Source organism: Salmo salar, chromosome 02 (genome assembly GCF_965601325.2).
Source record: "Salmo salar chromosome 02, fSalSal1, whole genome shotgun sequence".
NCBI lineage: Eukaryota > Metazoa > Chordata > Actinopteri > Salmoniformes > Salmonidae > Salmo > Salmo salar.
The window spans coordinates 2574547-2592758 of NC_138292.1; the positions used below are offsets into that span (position 1 = coordinate 2574547).

At 47.1% G+C, this 18212-nt stretch overlaps 1 protein-coding gene across 2 annotated transcripts in view; it reads left to right on the top strand.

Moving 5' to 3' along the window:
* The window catches only part of LOC123727364 (dolichyl-diphosphooligosaccharide--protein glycosyltransferase subunit STT3B), an 88155-nt gene that overhangs the window by 29270 nt on the left and 40673 nt on the right, over positions 1–18212 (top strand). Inside the window, exons 2-3 of one of the 2 annotated variants that reach the window (XM_082959007.1) lie at positions 9197–9305; positions 12245–12532. In XM_082959007.1, coding sequence (XP_082815133.1) covers positions 9197–9305; positions 12245–12532 — 397 coding nt within the window. Of the gene's footprint in view, positions 1–9196; positions 9306–10436; positions 10455–12244; positions 12533–18212 lie in introns of those variants that run through there. The other variant, XM_045696429.2, reaches the window with a different exon arrangement.

Below are 18212 nucleotides of genomic sequence, written 5' to 3' on the forward strand. Positions count from 1 at the left end.
CTCACTCACTCACTCACTCACTCACTCACTCACTCACTCACTCACTCACTCACTCACTCACTCACTCACTCACTCACTCACTCACTCACTCACTCACTCACTCACTCACTCACTCACTCACTCACTCACTCACTCACTCACTCACTCACTCACTCACTCACTCTCCTCTCTCTCAGTTCTCCCTCTCTCTAGTCTCTCTCCCTCTATCCAAAGGCCTTGTGGTAATGGGTTCTTCATTAACTTCCCAGCATCCTTAGCATCCTATCTTCAACTCTTCGACCCTGTCCCCTTCAACTCTCGTCCTCCAAAAGACACCTGTCTCTTCTCCTCATCCTGTGTCTGCATGTTTAGAGACTGATTCAGAGGCTTAGTACCTCGTCAGAGAGAGAGAGAGAGCAACAACTCTGTTTCCACCATACACTGTTATTACCCTCCCTCCTCTGTCTCCCCCTACACCCTCCCTCCTCTGTCTCCCCCTTCCTCTCTCCCCTGTCTCCCTCTACACCCTCCCTCCTCTGTCTCCCCCTACACCCCTACACCCTCCCTCCTCTGTCTCCCCCTTCCTCCCGTCCTCTGTCTCCCCCTACACCATACCTCCCCCTACACCATACCTCCCCCTACACCATACCTCCCCCTACATCCCTACACCATACCTCCCCCTACACCCTCCCTCCCTCCACAACCCTACACCCTACCTCCCCCTACACCATACCTCCCCCTACACCCCTACACCATACCTCCCCCTACACCATACCTCCCCCTACACCCCTACACCATACCTCCCCCTACACCCTACACCATACCTCCCCCTACACCATACCTCCCTCTACACCCCTACACCATACCTCCCCCTACACCATACCTCCCCCTACACCATACCTCCCCCTACACCATACCTCCCCCTACATCCCTACACCATACCTCCCCCTACACCATACCTCCCCTCCTGTCTCCCCCTACACCATACCTCCCCCTACACTTCATTGCTTTCATGTTGACTGCTCAGTCTACTCTACTCAGCCTCCCTTCCTCAGCCTCCCTTCCTCAGCCCTGACCTTCCTCAGCCTCCCTTCCTCAGCCTCCCTTCCTCAGCCTCCCTTCCTCAGCCCTGACCTTCCTCAGCCTCCCTTCCTCAGCCCTGACCTTCCTCAGCCTCCCTTCCTCAGCCCTGATCTTCCTCAGCCTCCCTTCCTCAGCCCTGACCTTCCTCAGCCTCCCTTCCTCAGCCCTGACCTTCCTCAGCCTCCCTTCCTCAGCCCTGACTTTCCTCAGCCTCCCTTCCTCAGCCCTGACCTTCCTCAGCCCTGACCTTCCTCAGCCCTGACCTTCCTCAGCCTCCCTTCCTCAGCCCTGACCTTCCTCAGCCTCCCTTCCTCAGCCTCCCTTCCTCAGCCTCCCTTCCTCAGCCCTGACCTCCCTCAGCCTCCCTCCCTCAGCCCTGACCTTCCTCAGCCTCCCTCCCTCAGCCCTGACCTTCCTCAGCCCTGACCTTCCTCAGCCTCCCTCCCTCAGCCCTGACCTTCCTCAGCCTCCCTTCCTCAGCCCTGACCTTCCTCAGCCTCCCTTCCTCAGCCCTGACCTTCCTCAGCCTCTCTTCCTCAACCCTGACCTTCCTCAGCCTCCCTTCCTCAGCCTCCCTTCCTCAGCCCTGACCTTCCTCAGCCTCCCTTCCTCAGGCTCCCTTCCTCAGCCTCCCTTCCTCAGCCCTGACCTTCCTCAGCCCTGACCTTCCTCAGCCTCCCTTCCTCAGCCCTGACCTTCCTCAGCCTCCCTTCCTCAGCCCTGACCTTCCTCAGCCTCCCTTCCTCAGCCCCCCTTCCTCAGCCCTGACCTTCCTCAGCCTCCCTGTCTCCTACCGGTTACAGTTCATGTCTTCACTAGTCCTCTACCGATCAGATAACTACCGGTTACAGTTCATGTCTTCACTAGTCCTATACCGGTCAGATAACTACCGGTTACAGTTCATGTCTTCACTAGTCCTCTACCGGTCAGATAACTACTGGTTACAGTTCATGTCTTCACTAGTCCTCTACCGGTCAGATAACTACCGGTTACAGTTCATGTCTTCACTAGTCCTCTACCGGTCAGATAACTACTGGTTACAGTTCATGTCTTCACTAGTCCTCTACCGGTCAGATAACTACCGGTTACAGTTCATGTCTTCACTAGTCCTCTACCGGTCAGATAACTACCGGTTACAGTTCATGTCTTCACTAGTCCTCTACCGGTCAGATAACTACCGGTTACAGTTCATGTCTTCACTAGTCCTCTACCGGTCAGATAACTACCGGTTACAGTTCATGTCTTCACTAGTCCTCTACCGGTCAGATAACTACTGGTTACAGTTCATGTCTTCACTAGTCCTCTACCGGTCAGATAACTACCGGTTACAGTTCATGTCTTCACTAGTCCTCTACCGGTCAGATAACTACTGGTTACAGTTCATGTCTTCACTAGTCCTCTACCGGTCAGATAACTACCGGTTACAGTTCATGTCTTCACTAGTCCTCTAACGGTCAGATAACTACCGGTTACAGTTCATGTCTTCACTAGTCCTCTACCGGTCAGATAACTACTGGTTACAGTTCATGTCTTCACTAGTCCTCTACCGGTCAGATAACTACCGGTTAAAGTTCATGTCTTCACTAGTCCTCTACCGGTCAGATAACTACCGGTTAAAGTTCATGTCTTCACTAGTCCTCTACCGGTCAGATAACTACTGGTTACAGTTCATGTCTTCACTAGTCCTCTACCGGTCAGATAACTACCGGTTACAGTTCATGTCTTCACTAGTCCTCTACCGGTCAGATAACTACCGGTTACAGTTCATGTCTTCACTAGTCCTCTACCGGTCAGATAACTACCGGTTACAGTTCATGTCTTCACTAGTCCTCTACCGATCAGATAACTACCGGTTACAGTTCATGTCTTCACTAGTCCTCTACCGGTCAGATAACTACCGGTTACAGTTCATGTCTTCACTAGTCCTCTACCGGTCAGATAACTACCGGTTACAGTTCATGTCTTCACTAGTCCTCTACCGGTCAGATAACTACTGGTTACAGTTCATGTCTTCACTAGTCCTCTACCGGTCAGATAACTACCGGTTACAGTTCATGTCTTCACTAGTCCTCTACCGGTCAGATAACTACTGGTTACAGTTCGTCTTCACTAGTCCTCTACCGGTCAGATAACTACCGGTTACAGTTCATGTCTTCACTAGTCCTCTAACGGTCAGATAACTACCGGTTACAGTTCATGTCTTCACTAGTCCTCTACCGGTCAGATAACTACCGGTTACAGTTCATGTCTTCACTAGTCCTCTACCGGTCAGATAACTACCGGTTAAAGTTCATGTCTTCACTAGTCCTCTACCGGTCAGATAACTACCGGTTAAAGTTCATGTCTTCACTAGTCCTCTACCGGTCAGATAACTACTGGTTACAGTTCATGTCTTCACTAGTCCTCTACCGGTCAGATAACTACCGGTTACAGTTCATGTCTTCACTAGTCCTCTACCGGTCAGATAACTACCGGTTACAGTTCATGTCTTCACTAGTCCTCTACCGGTCAGATAACTACCGGTTACAGTTCATGTCTTCACTAGTCCTCTACCGGTCAGATAACTACCGGTTACAGTTCATGTCTTCACTAGTCCTCTACCGGTCATATAACTACCGGTTACAGTTCATGTCTTCACTAGTCCTCTACCGGTCAGATAACTACTGGTTACAGTTCATGTCTTCACTAGTCCTCTACCGGTCAGATAACTACCGGTTACAGTTCATGTCTTCACTAGTCCTCTACCGGTCAGATAACTACTGGTTACAGTTCATGTTGGTGGGTCTGGTGGGTCTAATGGGTCTGGTGCTACTGGGCTGCTGTGTTCTACTGGTTCTGGTGCTACTGGGTCTGGTGCTACTTGGTCTGCTGGTTCTGGTGCTGCTGGGTCTGGGTCTACTAGGTCTGGTGAGTCTGGTGCTACTGGGTCTACTGATTCTGGGTCTACTGATTCTGGTGCTGCTGGGTCTGGGTCTACTAGGTCTGGTGAGTCTGGTGCTGCTGGGTCTGGTGCTACTGGGTCTGGTGAGTCTGGTGCTACTGGGTCTACTGATTCTGGTGCTACTGGGTCTGGTGCTGCTGGGTCTGGTGCTACTGGGTCTGGTGAGTCTGGTGCTACTGGGTCTACTGATTCTGATGCTGCTGGGTCTGGTGCTGCTGGGTCTGGTGCTGCTTGGTCTAAAAAGTTTGGTAGGGTGGAATGGGCATATTTGTTGGCTGTCTTTAGAAAAGTTTGGTTTTGGTCTGGTATTTATTTCCTGGATTGAGCTATTATATAAATCAACCAAAGCAGCTATAAGAAAAAATGACCAAATATCTGATCCATTTAACTTATCAAGAGGCACCAGACAGGGATGCCCTCTGTCCAGTTATTTATTTACTTTAGCCATGGAACCCTGAGCGTCGATAATTACAACTCATGGCTCAATCCTAGGGAATAGACAACAACACGTGATGTCATTTTATGCAGATTACATTTGACTGTATTTGAACCAAAACATATTTCGTCACTTATTTAGCAACTCGACTCATGTGGTTGTGTATCATGATTCAATGTATACTATGACTTTTCAAGCTTGCAAAGTACATTTCAGTGGAAATGGACAAAGACACACATGAAAATACCTGGGTGTATTGATACCATGCAATTTGGAGGAGGCCTGTAGAATCAACTCCTCTCCTTTTTTTAATAGATAAGATTGAATCTGTTGTTTTAGAGATGGAGAACTCTCCCTATTTCTATGTTAGGTAGGCTCAACGTAATCAAAATGAATATATGACCAAGGCTGATGTATTTATTCCAAGCCTTACCAGCTTCAACTTCTTTAAGAAATGAAACGGCTTGCTCTCCAACTTTATTCTGAATGGAAAGACCTCGAGTCAAATAGAATGTTTTCCACTTCCCCTTTAAAGCTGGAGGTCTTGGACTTCCTCACATGAAGGTGTATTGCTGGGCAGCACAACTGTGTTCACTTAAATAATGGACAGCAGACTATCGTTGTCCTTGGAGGAGTATTGAAGCCATAAATGTAAAATATGATTAAAAAAATGTTTCACTACTTTGGGTCCAAGGCTTTTAAAGAAAAAAAACCTGACAATCCAATAATTGTTTTATTTAGTAAAATTGACATAAATTCAGGCACCCCTATTTGGAACAACCCCACATTACCACCCGTGTGAAATGACAACACCTTTAAATCATGGTTCCAAAGTGGCATCACGATTTATTAGCATAAGGTGCTATGACATACACCTACAGCTAAATCTATGGCTATGGAGAGAGTGACATACACACAGCTAAATCTATGGCTATGGAGAGAGTGACATACACACAGCTAAATCTATGGCTATGGAGAGAGTGACATACACACACACCTACAGCTAAATCTGTGGCTATGGAGAGAGTGACATACACACAGCTAAATCTATGGCTATGGAGAGAGTGACATACACACAGCTAAATATATGGCTATGGAGAGAGTGACATACACACAGCTAAATCTATGGCTATGGAGAGAGTGACATACACACAGCTAAATCTATGGCTATGGAGAGAGGGACATATATACACACACCTACAGCTAAATCTATGGCTATGGAGAGAGTGACATATATACACACCTACAGCTAAATCTATGGCTATGGAGAGAGTGACATACACACAGCTAAATCTATGGCTATGGAGAGAGTGACATATATACACACCTACAGCTAAATCTATGGCTATGGAGAGAGGGACATACACACAGCTAAATCTATGGCTATGGAGAGAGTGACATATATACACACCTACAGCTAAATCTATGGCTATGGAGAGAGTGACATACACACAGCTAAATCTATGGCTATGGAGAGAGTGACATACACACAGCTAAATCTATGGCTATGGAGAGAGTGACATACACACAGCTAAATCTATGGCTATGGAGAGAGGGACATATATACACACACCTACAGCTAAATCTATGGCTATGGAGAGAGTGACATATATACACACCTACAGCTAAATCTATGGCTATGGAGAGAGTGACATACACACAGCTAAATCTATGGCTATGGAGAGAGTGACATATATACACACCTACAGCTAAATCTATGGCTATGGAGAGAGGGACATACACACAGCTAAATCTATGGCTATGGAGAGAGTGACATATATACACACCTACAGCTAAATCTATGGCTATGGAGAGAGTGACATACACACAGCTAAATCTATGGCTATGGAGAGAGGGACACACACACAGCTACATTTATGGCTATGGAGAGAGTGACACACCTACAGCTAAATCTATGGCTACGGAGAGAGGGACATACACACACACACACACACACACAAACAGCTACATCTATGGCTATGGAGAGAGTGACACACCTACAGCTAAATCTATGGCTACGGAGAGAGGGACATACACACACAGCTAAATCTATGGCTACGGAGAGAGGGACATACACACACAGCTAAATCTATGGCTATGGAGAGAGGGACATACACACAGCTAAATCTATGGCTATGGAGAGAGGGAGCGTTTGTAGCAGCGTTTGTTGAAAGTACAGCTTTGTCTGTGACGTAGACTGAGAGACTAGAGTACTGATATGTGGGTGACATTTTAATTCTGTTTTCCATTTACTTTGTGAAAACAATGCTCAGCCTAATCTTTTTTCAAAAACAATTATTGTTTGAGTCGTTCTCATGCAATTATGGAGCACAGTTGTTAAATGTGTGCTGTCTTCCGTCAAGACGGCTCAGTAGGGATTTCTGGATTTTGGGATTTTTTATACAAGTTCCACTTTGGAACTTGTATAAAAACAAAACATATTTTGTTGGGTTAGATTGTTCTGTAACTACTTCATTATGATTTTGAACATGGTCCAAGTCATCAGCCATACTGTTGAGTCATCAGCCATACTGTTGAGTCATCAGCCATACTGTTGAGTCATCAGCCATACTGTTGAGTCATCAGCCATACTGTTGAGTCATCAGGCATACTCATGGCTGGATGTTGAGTCATCAGGCATACTGTTGAGTCATCAGGCATACTGTTGAGTCATCAGGCATACTCACAGCTGGATGTTGAGTCATCAAGCATACTGTTGAGTCATCCATGGCTGGATGTTGAGTCAGTGTAGTTCAGCCTTCTGTCTAAAACCTCTGGGAGTGTAGTAGTGGTGTAGTGTAGTGGTGGTGTAGTGTGGTGGTGTGGTGTGGTGTAGTGGTGGTGTAGTGTATTGTAGTAGTGTAGTAGTGGTGGTGTAGTAGTAGTGTAGTATTGGTGTAGTAGTGTTGTAGTGGTGTAGTAGGGGTGTAGTAGTAGTGTAGTGGTGGTGTGGTGTAGTAGTAGTGTAGTGGTGGTGTGGTGTAGTAGTGGTGTAGTAGTAGTAGTGGTGGTGTGGTGTAGTAGGGGTGTAGTAGTAGTGTAGTGGTGGTGTAGTGTAGTGGTGGTGTAGTGTAGTGGTGGTGTGGTGTAGTAGTAGTAGTAGTGGTGTAGTAGTAGTAGTAGTGTAGTGGTGGTGTAGTAGTAGTAGTAGTAGTGTAGTAGTGGTGTAGTGATGTATTATTGGTGTAGTATTGGTGTTGTAGTGGTGTAGTAGTGGTGTAGTAGTAGTGGTGGTGTAGTAGTGGTGTAGTGGTGTGGTGTAGTAGTAGTGTAGTGGTGTAGTAGTAGTGTCGTAGTGGTGTAGTAGTAGTGTCGTGGTGGTGTAGTGTAGTAGTGGTGGTGTAGTGTAGTAGTGGGGTAGTAGTAGTAGTGGTGTAGTAGTGGTGTAGTAGTAGTAGTAGTGTAGTAGTGGTGTAGTGATGTATTATTGGTGTAGTATTGGTGTAGTAGTGGTGTGGTGGTGTAGTAGTAGTGGTGTAGTGGTGTGGTGTAGTAGTAGTGGTATAGTAGTGTAGTAGTGGTGTAGTGTAGTAGTAGTGGTGTAGTGTAGTAGTGGGGTAGTAGTAGTGGTGGGGTAGTAGTGGTGGGGTAGTAGTGGTGTAGTGGGGTAGTAGTAGTGGTGGGGTAGTAGTAGTAGTGTAGTAGTAGTGGTGTAGTGTAGTAGTGGGGTAGTAGTAGTAGTGGGGTAGTAGTAGTGGTGGGGTAGTAGTAGTGGTGTAGTGTAGTGTGGTGTAGTGGTGTAGTAGTAGTAGTAGTAGTGGGGTAGTAGTAGTGGTGGGGTAGTAGTGGTGTAGTGTAGTAGTGGGGTAGTAGTAGTGGTGTAGTAGTGTAGTAGTGTAGTGGTGTAGTGTAGTGTAGTGATGTGGCTGTGTGTGTATCTTCCATACTAACAGTGTCTCTCTGTCTCCTGTGTAGTGTAGTGGTGGTGTAGTGTAGTAGTGGTGTAGTGGTGTGGTGTGGTTGTGTGTATATCTTCCATACTAACAGTGTCTCTCTGTCTCCTGTGTTGTGTAGTGGTGTAGTAGTAGTGTAGTAGTAGTGTAGTAGTAGTGTAGTGATGTGGTTGTGTGTATATCTTCCATACTAACAGTGTCTCTCTGTCTCCTGTGTTGTGTAGTGGTGTAGTAGTAGTAGTAGTGTAGTAGTAGTGTTGTGGTGTGGTTGTGTGTATAGTAGTGGTGTAGTAGTGTAGTAGTAGTGTAGTGGTGTAGTGGTGTAGTAGTGTAGTAGTGGTGGTGTAGTAGTAGTGATGTGGTTGTGTGTATATCTTCCATACTAACAGTGTCTCTCTGTCTCCTGTGTGGTGTAGTAGTGTAGTAGTAGTGGTGTAGTAGTGTAGTAGTAGTGGTGGTGTGGTTGTGTGTATATCTTCCATACTAACAGTGTCTCTCTGTCTCCTGTGTGGTGTAGTAGTGTAGTAGTAGTGGTGGTGTGGTTGTGTAGTAGTGTAGTAGTAGTGGTGGTGTAGTAGTGTAGTAGTGGTGTAGTAGTGTAGTGGTGTAGTAGTGGTGTAGTAGTAGTGGTGTAGTAGTGGTGTAGTGTAGTGGTGGTGTAGTGGTGTAGTAGTGGTGGTGTAGTGTAGTAGTAGTAGTGGTGTGGTTGTGTGTATATCTTCCATACTAACAGTGTCTCTCTGTCTCCTGTGTAGTGTAGTGGTGGTGTATTAGTGTAGTAGTAGTGGTGTAGTAGTGTAGTGTAGTGGTGTGGTTGTGTATATCTTCCATACTAACAGTGTCTCTCTGTCTCCTGTGTTTCAGGTTCAACTACAGATCTACTCACCATCTGACCATCAACGGCTTCTATGACTTCCTCAACTGGTTCGATGACAGGGCCTGGTACCCACTGGGCAGGATAGTGGGGGGCACGGTGAGTGTGGGCCTGGTACCCACTGGGCAGGATAGTGGGGGGCACGGTGAGTGTGGGCCTGGTACCCACTGGGCAGGATAGTGGGAGGCACAGTGAGTGTGGGCCTGGTACCCACTGGGCAGGATAGTGGGGGGCACGGTGAGTGTGGGCCTGGTACCCACTGGGCAGGATAGTGGGGGGCACGGTGAGTGTGGGCCTGGTACCCACTGGGCAGGATAGTGGGGGGCACGGTGAGTGTGGGCCTGGTACCCACTGGGCAGGATAGTGGGGGGCACGGTGAGTGTGGGCCTGGTACCCACTGGGAAGGATAGTGGGGGGCACGGTGAGTGTGGGCCTGGTACCCACTGGGCAGGATAGTGGGGGGCACGGTGAGTGTGGGCCTGGTACCCACTGGGCAGGATAGTGGGGGGCTCGGTGAGTGTGGGCCTGGTACCCACTGGGCAGGATAGTGGGGGGCACGGTGAGTGTGGGCCTGGTACCCACTGGGCAGGATAGTGGGGGGCACGGTGAGTGTGGGCCTGGTACCCACTGGGCAGGATAGTGGGGGGCACGGTGAGTGTGGGCCTGGTACCCACTGGGCAGGATAGTGGGGGGCACGGTGAGTGTGGGCCTGGTACCCACTGGGCAGGATAGTGGAGGGCACGGTGAGTGTGGGCCTGGTACCCACTGGGCAGGATAGTGGGGGGCACGGTGAGTGTGGGCCTGGTACCCACTGGGCAGGATAGTGGTGTCACGGTGAGTGTGGGCCTGGTACCCACTGGGCAGGATAGTGGGGGGCACGGTGAGTGTGGGCCTGGTACCCACTGGGCAGGATAGTGGGGGGCACGGTGAGTGTGGGCCTGGTACCCACTGGGCAGGATAGTGGGGGGCACGGTGAGTGTGGGCCTGGTACCCACTGGGCAGGATAGTGGGGGGCACGGTGAGTGTGGGCCTGGTACCCACTGGGCAGGATAGTGGGGGGCACGGTGAGTGTGGGCCTGGTACCCACTGGGCAGGATAGTGGGGGGCACGGTGAGTGTGGGCCTGGTACCCACTGGGCAGGATAGTGGGGGGCACGGTGAGTGTGGGACTGGTACCCACTGGGCAGGATAGTGGGGGGCACGGTGAGTGTGGGCCTGGTACCCACTGGGCAGGATAGTGGGGGGCACGGTGAGTGTGTTGTGAGTGTGGGCCTGGTACCCACTATGCATTGTGAGTGGATGGATTAGGAGAGGAAAGTAGCTCTCTGTTTCTCTCTCTCTGTTTCTCTCTCTCTGTTGTTAGCTCTCTCTCTCTCTCTCTCTCCAGGTTTACCCAGGTCTGATGGTAACAGCTGGTCTCTCTCTCTCTCTCTCTCCAGGTTTACCCAGGTCTGATGGTAACAGCTGGTCTCTCTCTCTCCAGGTTTACCCAGGTCTGATGGTAACAGCTGGTCTCTCTCTCTCCAGGTTTACCCAGGTCTGATGGTAACAGCTGGTCTCTCTCTCTCTCTCTCTCCAGGTTTACCCAGGTCTGATGGTAACAGCTGGTCTCTCTCTCTCTCTCTCTCTCCAGGTTTACCCAGGTCTGATGGTAACAGCTGGTCTCTCTCTCTCTCTCTCTCCAGGTTTACCCAGGTCTGATGGTAACAGCTGGTCTCTCTCTCTCTCTCTCCAGGTGTACCCAGGTCTGATGGTAACAGCTGGTCTCTCTCTCTCTCCAGGTTTACCCAGGTCTGATGGTAACAGCAGGTATCTCTCTCTCTCCAGGTTTACCCAGGTCTGATGGTAACAGCAGGTCTCTCTCTCTCTCTCTCTCTCTCTCTCTCCAGGTTTACCCAGGTCTGATGGTAACAGCTGGTCTCTCTCTCTCTCTCTCTCTCTCTCCAGGTTTACCCAGGTCTGATGGTAACAGCAGGTCTCTCTCTCTCTCTCTCTCTCTCTCTCTCTCTCTCTCTCCAGGTTTACCCAGGTCTGATGGTAACAGCTGGTCTCTCTCTCTCTCTCTCTCCAGGTTTACCCAGGTCTGATGGTAACAGCAGGTCTCTCTCTCTCTCTCTCTCTCTCCAGGTTTACCCAGGTCTGATGGTAACAGCTGGTCTCTCTCTCTCTCTCTCTCTCTCCAGGTTTACCCAGGTCTGATGGTAACTGCAGGTCTCTCTCTCTCTCTCCAGGTTTACCCAGGTCTGATGGTAACAGCTGGTCTCTCTCTCTCCAGGTTTACCCAGGTCTGATGGTAACAGCTGGTCTCTCTCTCTCTCTCTCTCCAGGTTTACCCAGGTCTGATGGTAACAGCTGGTCTCTCTCTCTCTCTCCAGGTTTACCCAGGTCTGATGGTAACAGCTGGTCTCTCTCTCTCTCTCTCTCTCTCTCTCTCCAGGTTTACCCAGGTCTGATGGTAACAGCTGGTCTCTCTCTCTCTCTCTCTCTCTCTCTCTCTCTCCAGGTTTACCCAGGTCTGATGGTAACAGCAGGTCTCTCTCTCTCTCTCTCTCTCTCTCTCTCTCCAGGTTTACCCAGGTCTGATGGTAACAGCAGGTCTCTCTCTCTCTCTCTCTCTCTCTCTCTCTCCAGGTTTACCCAGGTCTGATGGTAACAGCTGGTCTCTCTCTCTCTCTCTCTCTCCAGGTTTACCCAGGTCTGATGGTAACAGCAGGTCTCTCTCTCTCTCTCTCTCTCTCTCTCTCCAGGTTTACCCAGGTCTGATGGTAACAGCTGGTCTCTCTCTCTCTCTCTCTCTCCAGGTTTACCCAGGTCTGATGGTAACTGCAGGTCTCTCTCTCTCTCTCCAGGTTTACCCAGGTCTGATGGTAACAGCTGGTCTCTCTCTCTCTCTCTCTCTCCAGGTTTACCCAGGTCTGATGGTAACAGCTGGTCTCTCTCTCTCCAGGTTTACCCAGGTCTGATGGTAACAGCTGGTCTCTCTCTCTCCAGGTTTACCCAGGTCTGATGGTAACAGCTGGTCTCTCTCTCTCTCTCCAGGTTTACCCAGGTCTGATGGTAACAGCTGGTCTCATCCACTATGTTCTAAACCTGCTCCACATCACGGTGCACATCCGAGACGTGTGTGTGTTCCTGGCGCCCGTCTTCAGCGGCCTCACGTCCATCGCCACCTTCCTGCTGACCCGCGAGCTCTGGAACCAGGGGGCGGGGCTTCTGGCGGCGTGCTTCATCGCTATTGTCCCTGGTTACATCTCCCGCTCTGTGGCGGGCTCCTTCGACAATGAGGGCATCGCCATCTTTGCCCTCCAGTTTACCTACTATCTATGGGTTAGTAGAGACACACCCTCCAGTTTACATATTATCTATGGGTTAGTAGAGACACACCCTCCAGTTTACATATTATCTATGGGTTAGTAGAGACACACCCTCCAGTTTACCTACTATCTATGGGTTAGTGGAGACACCCTCCAGTTTACATATTATCTATGGGTTAGTGGAGAGATACCCTCCAGTTTACATATTATCTATGGGTTAGTGGAGAGATACCCTCCAGTTTACATATTATCTATGGGTTAGTGGAGAGATACCCTCCAGTTTACATATTATCTATGGGTTAGTGGAGACACACCCTCCAGTTTACATATTATCTATGGGTTAGTGGAGACACACCCTCCAGTTTACATATTATCTATGGGTTAGTGGAGAGATACCCTCCAGTTTACATATTATCTATGGGTTAGTGGAGACACACCCTCCAGTTTACATATTATCTATGGGTTAGTGGAGACACACCCTCCAGTTTACATATTATCTATGGGTTAGTGGAGACACACCCTCCAGTTTACATATTATCTATGGGTTAGTGGAGACACCCTCCAGTTTACATATTATCTATGGGTTAGTGGAGACACACCCTCCAGTTTACATATTATCTATGGGTTAGTGGAGACACACCCTCCAGTTTACATATTATCTATGGGTTAGTGGAGACACACCCTCCAGTTTACATATTATCTATGGGTTAGTGGAGACACACCCTCCAGTTTACATATTATCTATGGGTTAGTGGAGATACCCTCCAGTTTACACATTATCTATCGGTTAGTTGAGATACCCTCCAGTTTACATATTATCTATGGGTTAGTGGAGATGCCCTCCAGTTTACATATTATCTATGGGTTAGTGGAGATACCCTCCAGTTTACATATTATCTATGGGTTAGTGGTGAAACCCTCCAGTTTACATATTATCTATGGGTTAGTGGAGATACCCTCCAGTTTACATATTATCTATGGGTTAGTGGAGACACACCCTCCAGTTTACATATTATCTTTGGGTTAGTAGAGACACACCCTCCACTTTACATATTATCTTTGGGTTAGTAGAGACACACCCTCCAGTTTACATATTATCTATGGGTTAGTGGAGACGCACCCTCCAGTTTACATATTATCTATGGGTTAGTGGAGACACACCCTCCAGTTTACATATTATCTATGGGTTAGTGGAGACACACCCTCCAGTTTACATATTGTCTATGGGTTAGTGGAGACACACCCTCCAGTTTACATATTGTCTATGGGTTAGTAGAGACACACCCTCCAGTTTACATATTATCTATGGGTTAGTGGAGACACACCCTCCAGTTTACATATTATCTATGGGTTAGTGGAGACACACCCTCCAGTTTACATATTATCTATGGGTTAGTGGAGACACACCCTCCAGTTTACATATTATCTATGGGTTAGTGGAGACACACCCTCCAGTTTACATATTATCTATGGGTTAGTAGAGATACCCTCCAGTTTACATATTATCTATGGGTTAGTGGAAACACAGCAATGCAACAGAACAAACTCTTGGGATTTTCTCTAAAATCCCCAAAAAGTCCTTCCCAAGAAAATTGGTAATATATCAGTATTCCTGTTCAAATCGGAAATGCTATTTAAAAGCATATAATACCAGCGACAACAATCTGACGTGATTCTACCACTGAAATGGAGAAAATATGGACAGGAATGTAATGGTTTCTTGTTGTATTTGTCACAGTTGAATCAACTCAAAGTTCTGTCAGTCACCACACTACACTAGCCTGGTTTAAATGTAGGCATCAAATATTGAGTTTATTGGCCACACTTCTTAAGTGATGTAGCCTGGTTTAAATATAGGCATCAAATATTGAGGTTATTAGCCTAGCGTTGTGATGTCTGATCTAATGTATGAATGAAGCCAGAGTGTTAATATATCACTTTCATCAAATCACATTTTATTGGTCCATACACATATTTAACAGATGTTATTGGTCCATACACATATTTAACAGATGTTATTGGTCCATACACATATTTAACAGATGTTATTGGTCCATACACATATTTAACAGATGTTATTGGTCCATACACATATTTAACAGATGTTATTGGTCCATACACATATTTAACAGATGTTATTGGTCCATACACATATTTAACAGATGTTATTGGTCACATATTTAACAGATGTTATTGGTCCATACACATATTTAACAGATGCTATTGGTCCATACACATATTTAACAGATGTTATTGGTCACATATTTAACAGATGTTATTGGTCACATATTTAACAGATGTTATTGGTCCATACACATATTTAACAGATGTTATTGGTCCATACACATATTTAACAGATGTTATTGGTCCATACACATATTTAACAGATGTTATTGGTCCATACACATATTTAACAGATGTTATTGGTCCATACACATATTTAACAGATGTTATTGGTCACATGTTTAGCAGATGTTATTGGTCACATATTTAACAGATGTTATTGGTCCATGCACATATTTAACAGATGTTATTGGTCACATATTTAACAGATGTTATTGGTCCATACACATATTTAACAGATGTTATTGGTCCATACACATATTTAACAGATGTTATTGGTCCATACACATATTTAGCAGATGGTATTGGTCCATACACATATTTAGCAGATGTTATTGATCCATACACATATTTAACTGATGTTATTGTGGGTGTAGTAAAATGCTTGTGTTCCTAGTGATTCTAAAAGTAAAAGAATGGTATTAAGAAATGTATAAATATTAGGACGAGCAATGTCAGAGTGGCATTGACTAAATACAGTAGAATAGAATGCAGTATATACATATGAGATGAGTAAAGCAGTATGTAAACATTATTAAAGCGACTAGTGATCCATTTATTAAAGTGGAAAGCGATTCCATGTCTATGTATATAGGGCAGCAGCCTCTAAGGTACAGGGTTGTGTAACTGGGTGGTAGCCGGCTAGTGATGGATATTTAACAGTCTGATGGCCTTGAGATAGAAGCTGTTTTTCAGTCTCTCTGTCCCAGCTTTGATGCACCTGTACTGACCTCGCCTTCAGGATGATAGCGGGGTGAACAGGCGATGGCTCGGGTGGTTGTTGTCCTTGATGATCTTTTTGGCCTTCCTGTGACGTCGGGTGGTGTAGGTGTCCTGGAGGGCAGGTAGTTTGCCCCCGGTGATGTGTTGTGCAGACCTCACCACCCTCTGGAGGGCCTTACGGTTATGGGCGGAGCAGCTGCCGTACCAGGCTGTGATACAGCCCGACAGGATGCTCTCGATTGTGCATCTGTAAAAGTTTGAGTGTTTTTGGTGACAAGCCAAATTTCTTCAGCCTCCTGAGGTTGAAGAGGAGCTGCTGCGCCTTCTTCACCACACTGTCTGTGTGGGTGGACCATTTCAGTTTGTCCGTGATGTGTACGCCGAGGAACTTAAAACTTTCCACCTTCTCCACTACTGTCCCGTCGATGTAGATTTTCCTGTCACCACACTCCGAGGGCCCTCACCTCCTCCCTGTAGGCTGTCTCGTTGTTGTTGGTAATCAAGCCTACCACTGTAGTGTGCATCTACAAACTTGATGATTGAGTTGGACGTGTGCGTGGCCACGCAGTCGTGTGTGAACAGGAAGTACAGGAGGGGGCTGAGTACGCACAGATCTATTGGGGCGGTAAGCAAATTGGAGTGTGTCTAGGGTGTCAGGTAAGGTGGAGGTGATATGATCCTTGACTAGTCTCTCAAAGCACTTCATGGTGACAGAAGTGAGTGCTGCGGGGCGATAGTCATTTAGTTCAGTTATCTTTGCCTTCTTAGGTACAGGAACAATGGTGGCCATCTTGAAGCATGTGGGAACAGCAGACTGGGATAGGGATTAATTGAATATGTCTGTAAACACACCAGCCAGCTGGTCTGCACATGCTCTGAGGACGCGGCTAGGGATGCCGTCTGGGCCGACAGCCTTGTGAGGGTTAACACGTTTAAATGTCTTTCTCACGTCGGCCATGGAGAAGGTGAGCCCACAGTCCTTGGTAGCGGGCTGCGTCGGTGGCACTGTGTTATAGTCAAAGCGGGGGAAGAATGTGTTTAGCTTGTCCGGAAGCAAGACGTTAGTATCCATGACATGGCTGGTTTTCCCTTTGTAGGCCGTGTTGTCTGTAGACCCTGCCACATACGTCTCGTGTCTGAACAGTTGAATTGCGACTCCACTTTGTCTCTGTACCAACGTTTTGCCTGTTTTGATTGTCTTACGGAGGTAATAACTACACTGTTTGTATTCAGCCATATTCCCAGTCACGTTGCCATTGTTAAATGAGGTGGTTTGTGCTTTCAGGTTTGTGTGAATACTGCGTTATACCCATGGTTTCTGGTTTGGGTGAATACTGCCTTATACCCATGGTTTCTGGTTTGTGTGAATACTGCCTTATACCCATGGTTTCTGGTTTGGGTGAATACTGCCTTATACCCATGGTTTCTGGTTTGGGTGAATACTGCCTTATACCCATGGTTTCTGGTTTGGGTAGCTATGCAGCTATTCACACAAACATATTTAGTATTTTTGCATTAGTGCTTTCATATATATTTTTTATTTTATTGGTCCACGAGACCCATCATTATTTTTCTTGGTAATACAGGAAGGAGCCTGGTCGGGATGTGCCGGGATACCGGTCACCGGTATTAAACACACACACACACACACACACACACACACACACACACACACACACACACACACACACACACACACACAGACACACTGCAGGATTTAATTAGTGATTTTCCAGGGCAGATTTGGGGTCAATTCAGTTTAGGCATCAGCTCTGGGACAAGGTTACTGATCACACGTTTTCAGGCCACCAAACAACCTCTGCTACACATGCAGCTAAACATTGAACTTCCAACTACCAAAACCCTTCCATTCAGCTGTTCTATATCTGCCAGGCCGCTTCCCAGTGACCTGGATACACTTCTGTCTTTAACGAGATGGAAGTCTGACTGAGCAGCGACGGACTAACACAGACAGACAGTCATCAAAGACCTGGATACACTTCTGTCTTTAACTAGATGGAAGTCTGACTGAGGAGCGACTGACTAACACAGACAGACACTGTATAGTTAATAAAGCATCTGATATCAAACTGACATCAGTTAATTAATAGATAAGAAATAAAGTTTGGCTCCAATACTGGGTGTGTGTGTGTGTGTGTGTGTGTGTGTGTGTGTGTGTGTGTGTGTGTGAGTGTGTGTGTATGTGTGTGTGTGTGTGTGTGTGTGTGTGTGTGTGTGTGTGTGTGTGTTTAATACCGGTGACCGGTATCCCGGCACATCCCGACCAGGCTCCTTCCTGTATTACCAAGAAAAATAATGATGGGTCTCGTAACCATGGCAACATACCCCAGATACTTCCTGTTGTTGACTTTATTTAATCTGCATTAACGTCTCGCAGGCTTTTGTGGAACATTTTAATTCTCATCTGTCCAATCCTAGGTTGTAAGTCAGACTTGTTTAAGTCAAGCCTTATAAGCTCTATGTTAGCCTAATAACACACACACACACACACACACACACACACACACACACACACACTGCCTAAGATGTCTGGTTCTGTGAGCTACAGATCTCTAGTTTGAAATGAGCTAATGCTGTGTAGTGTAGCGGTCTAGCAGGTCGTTAAG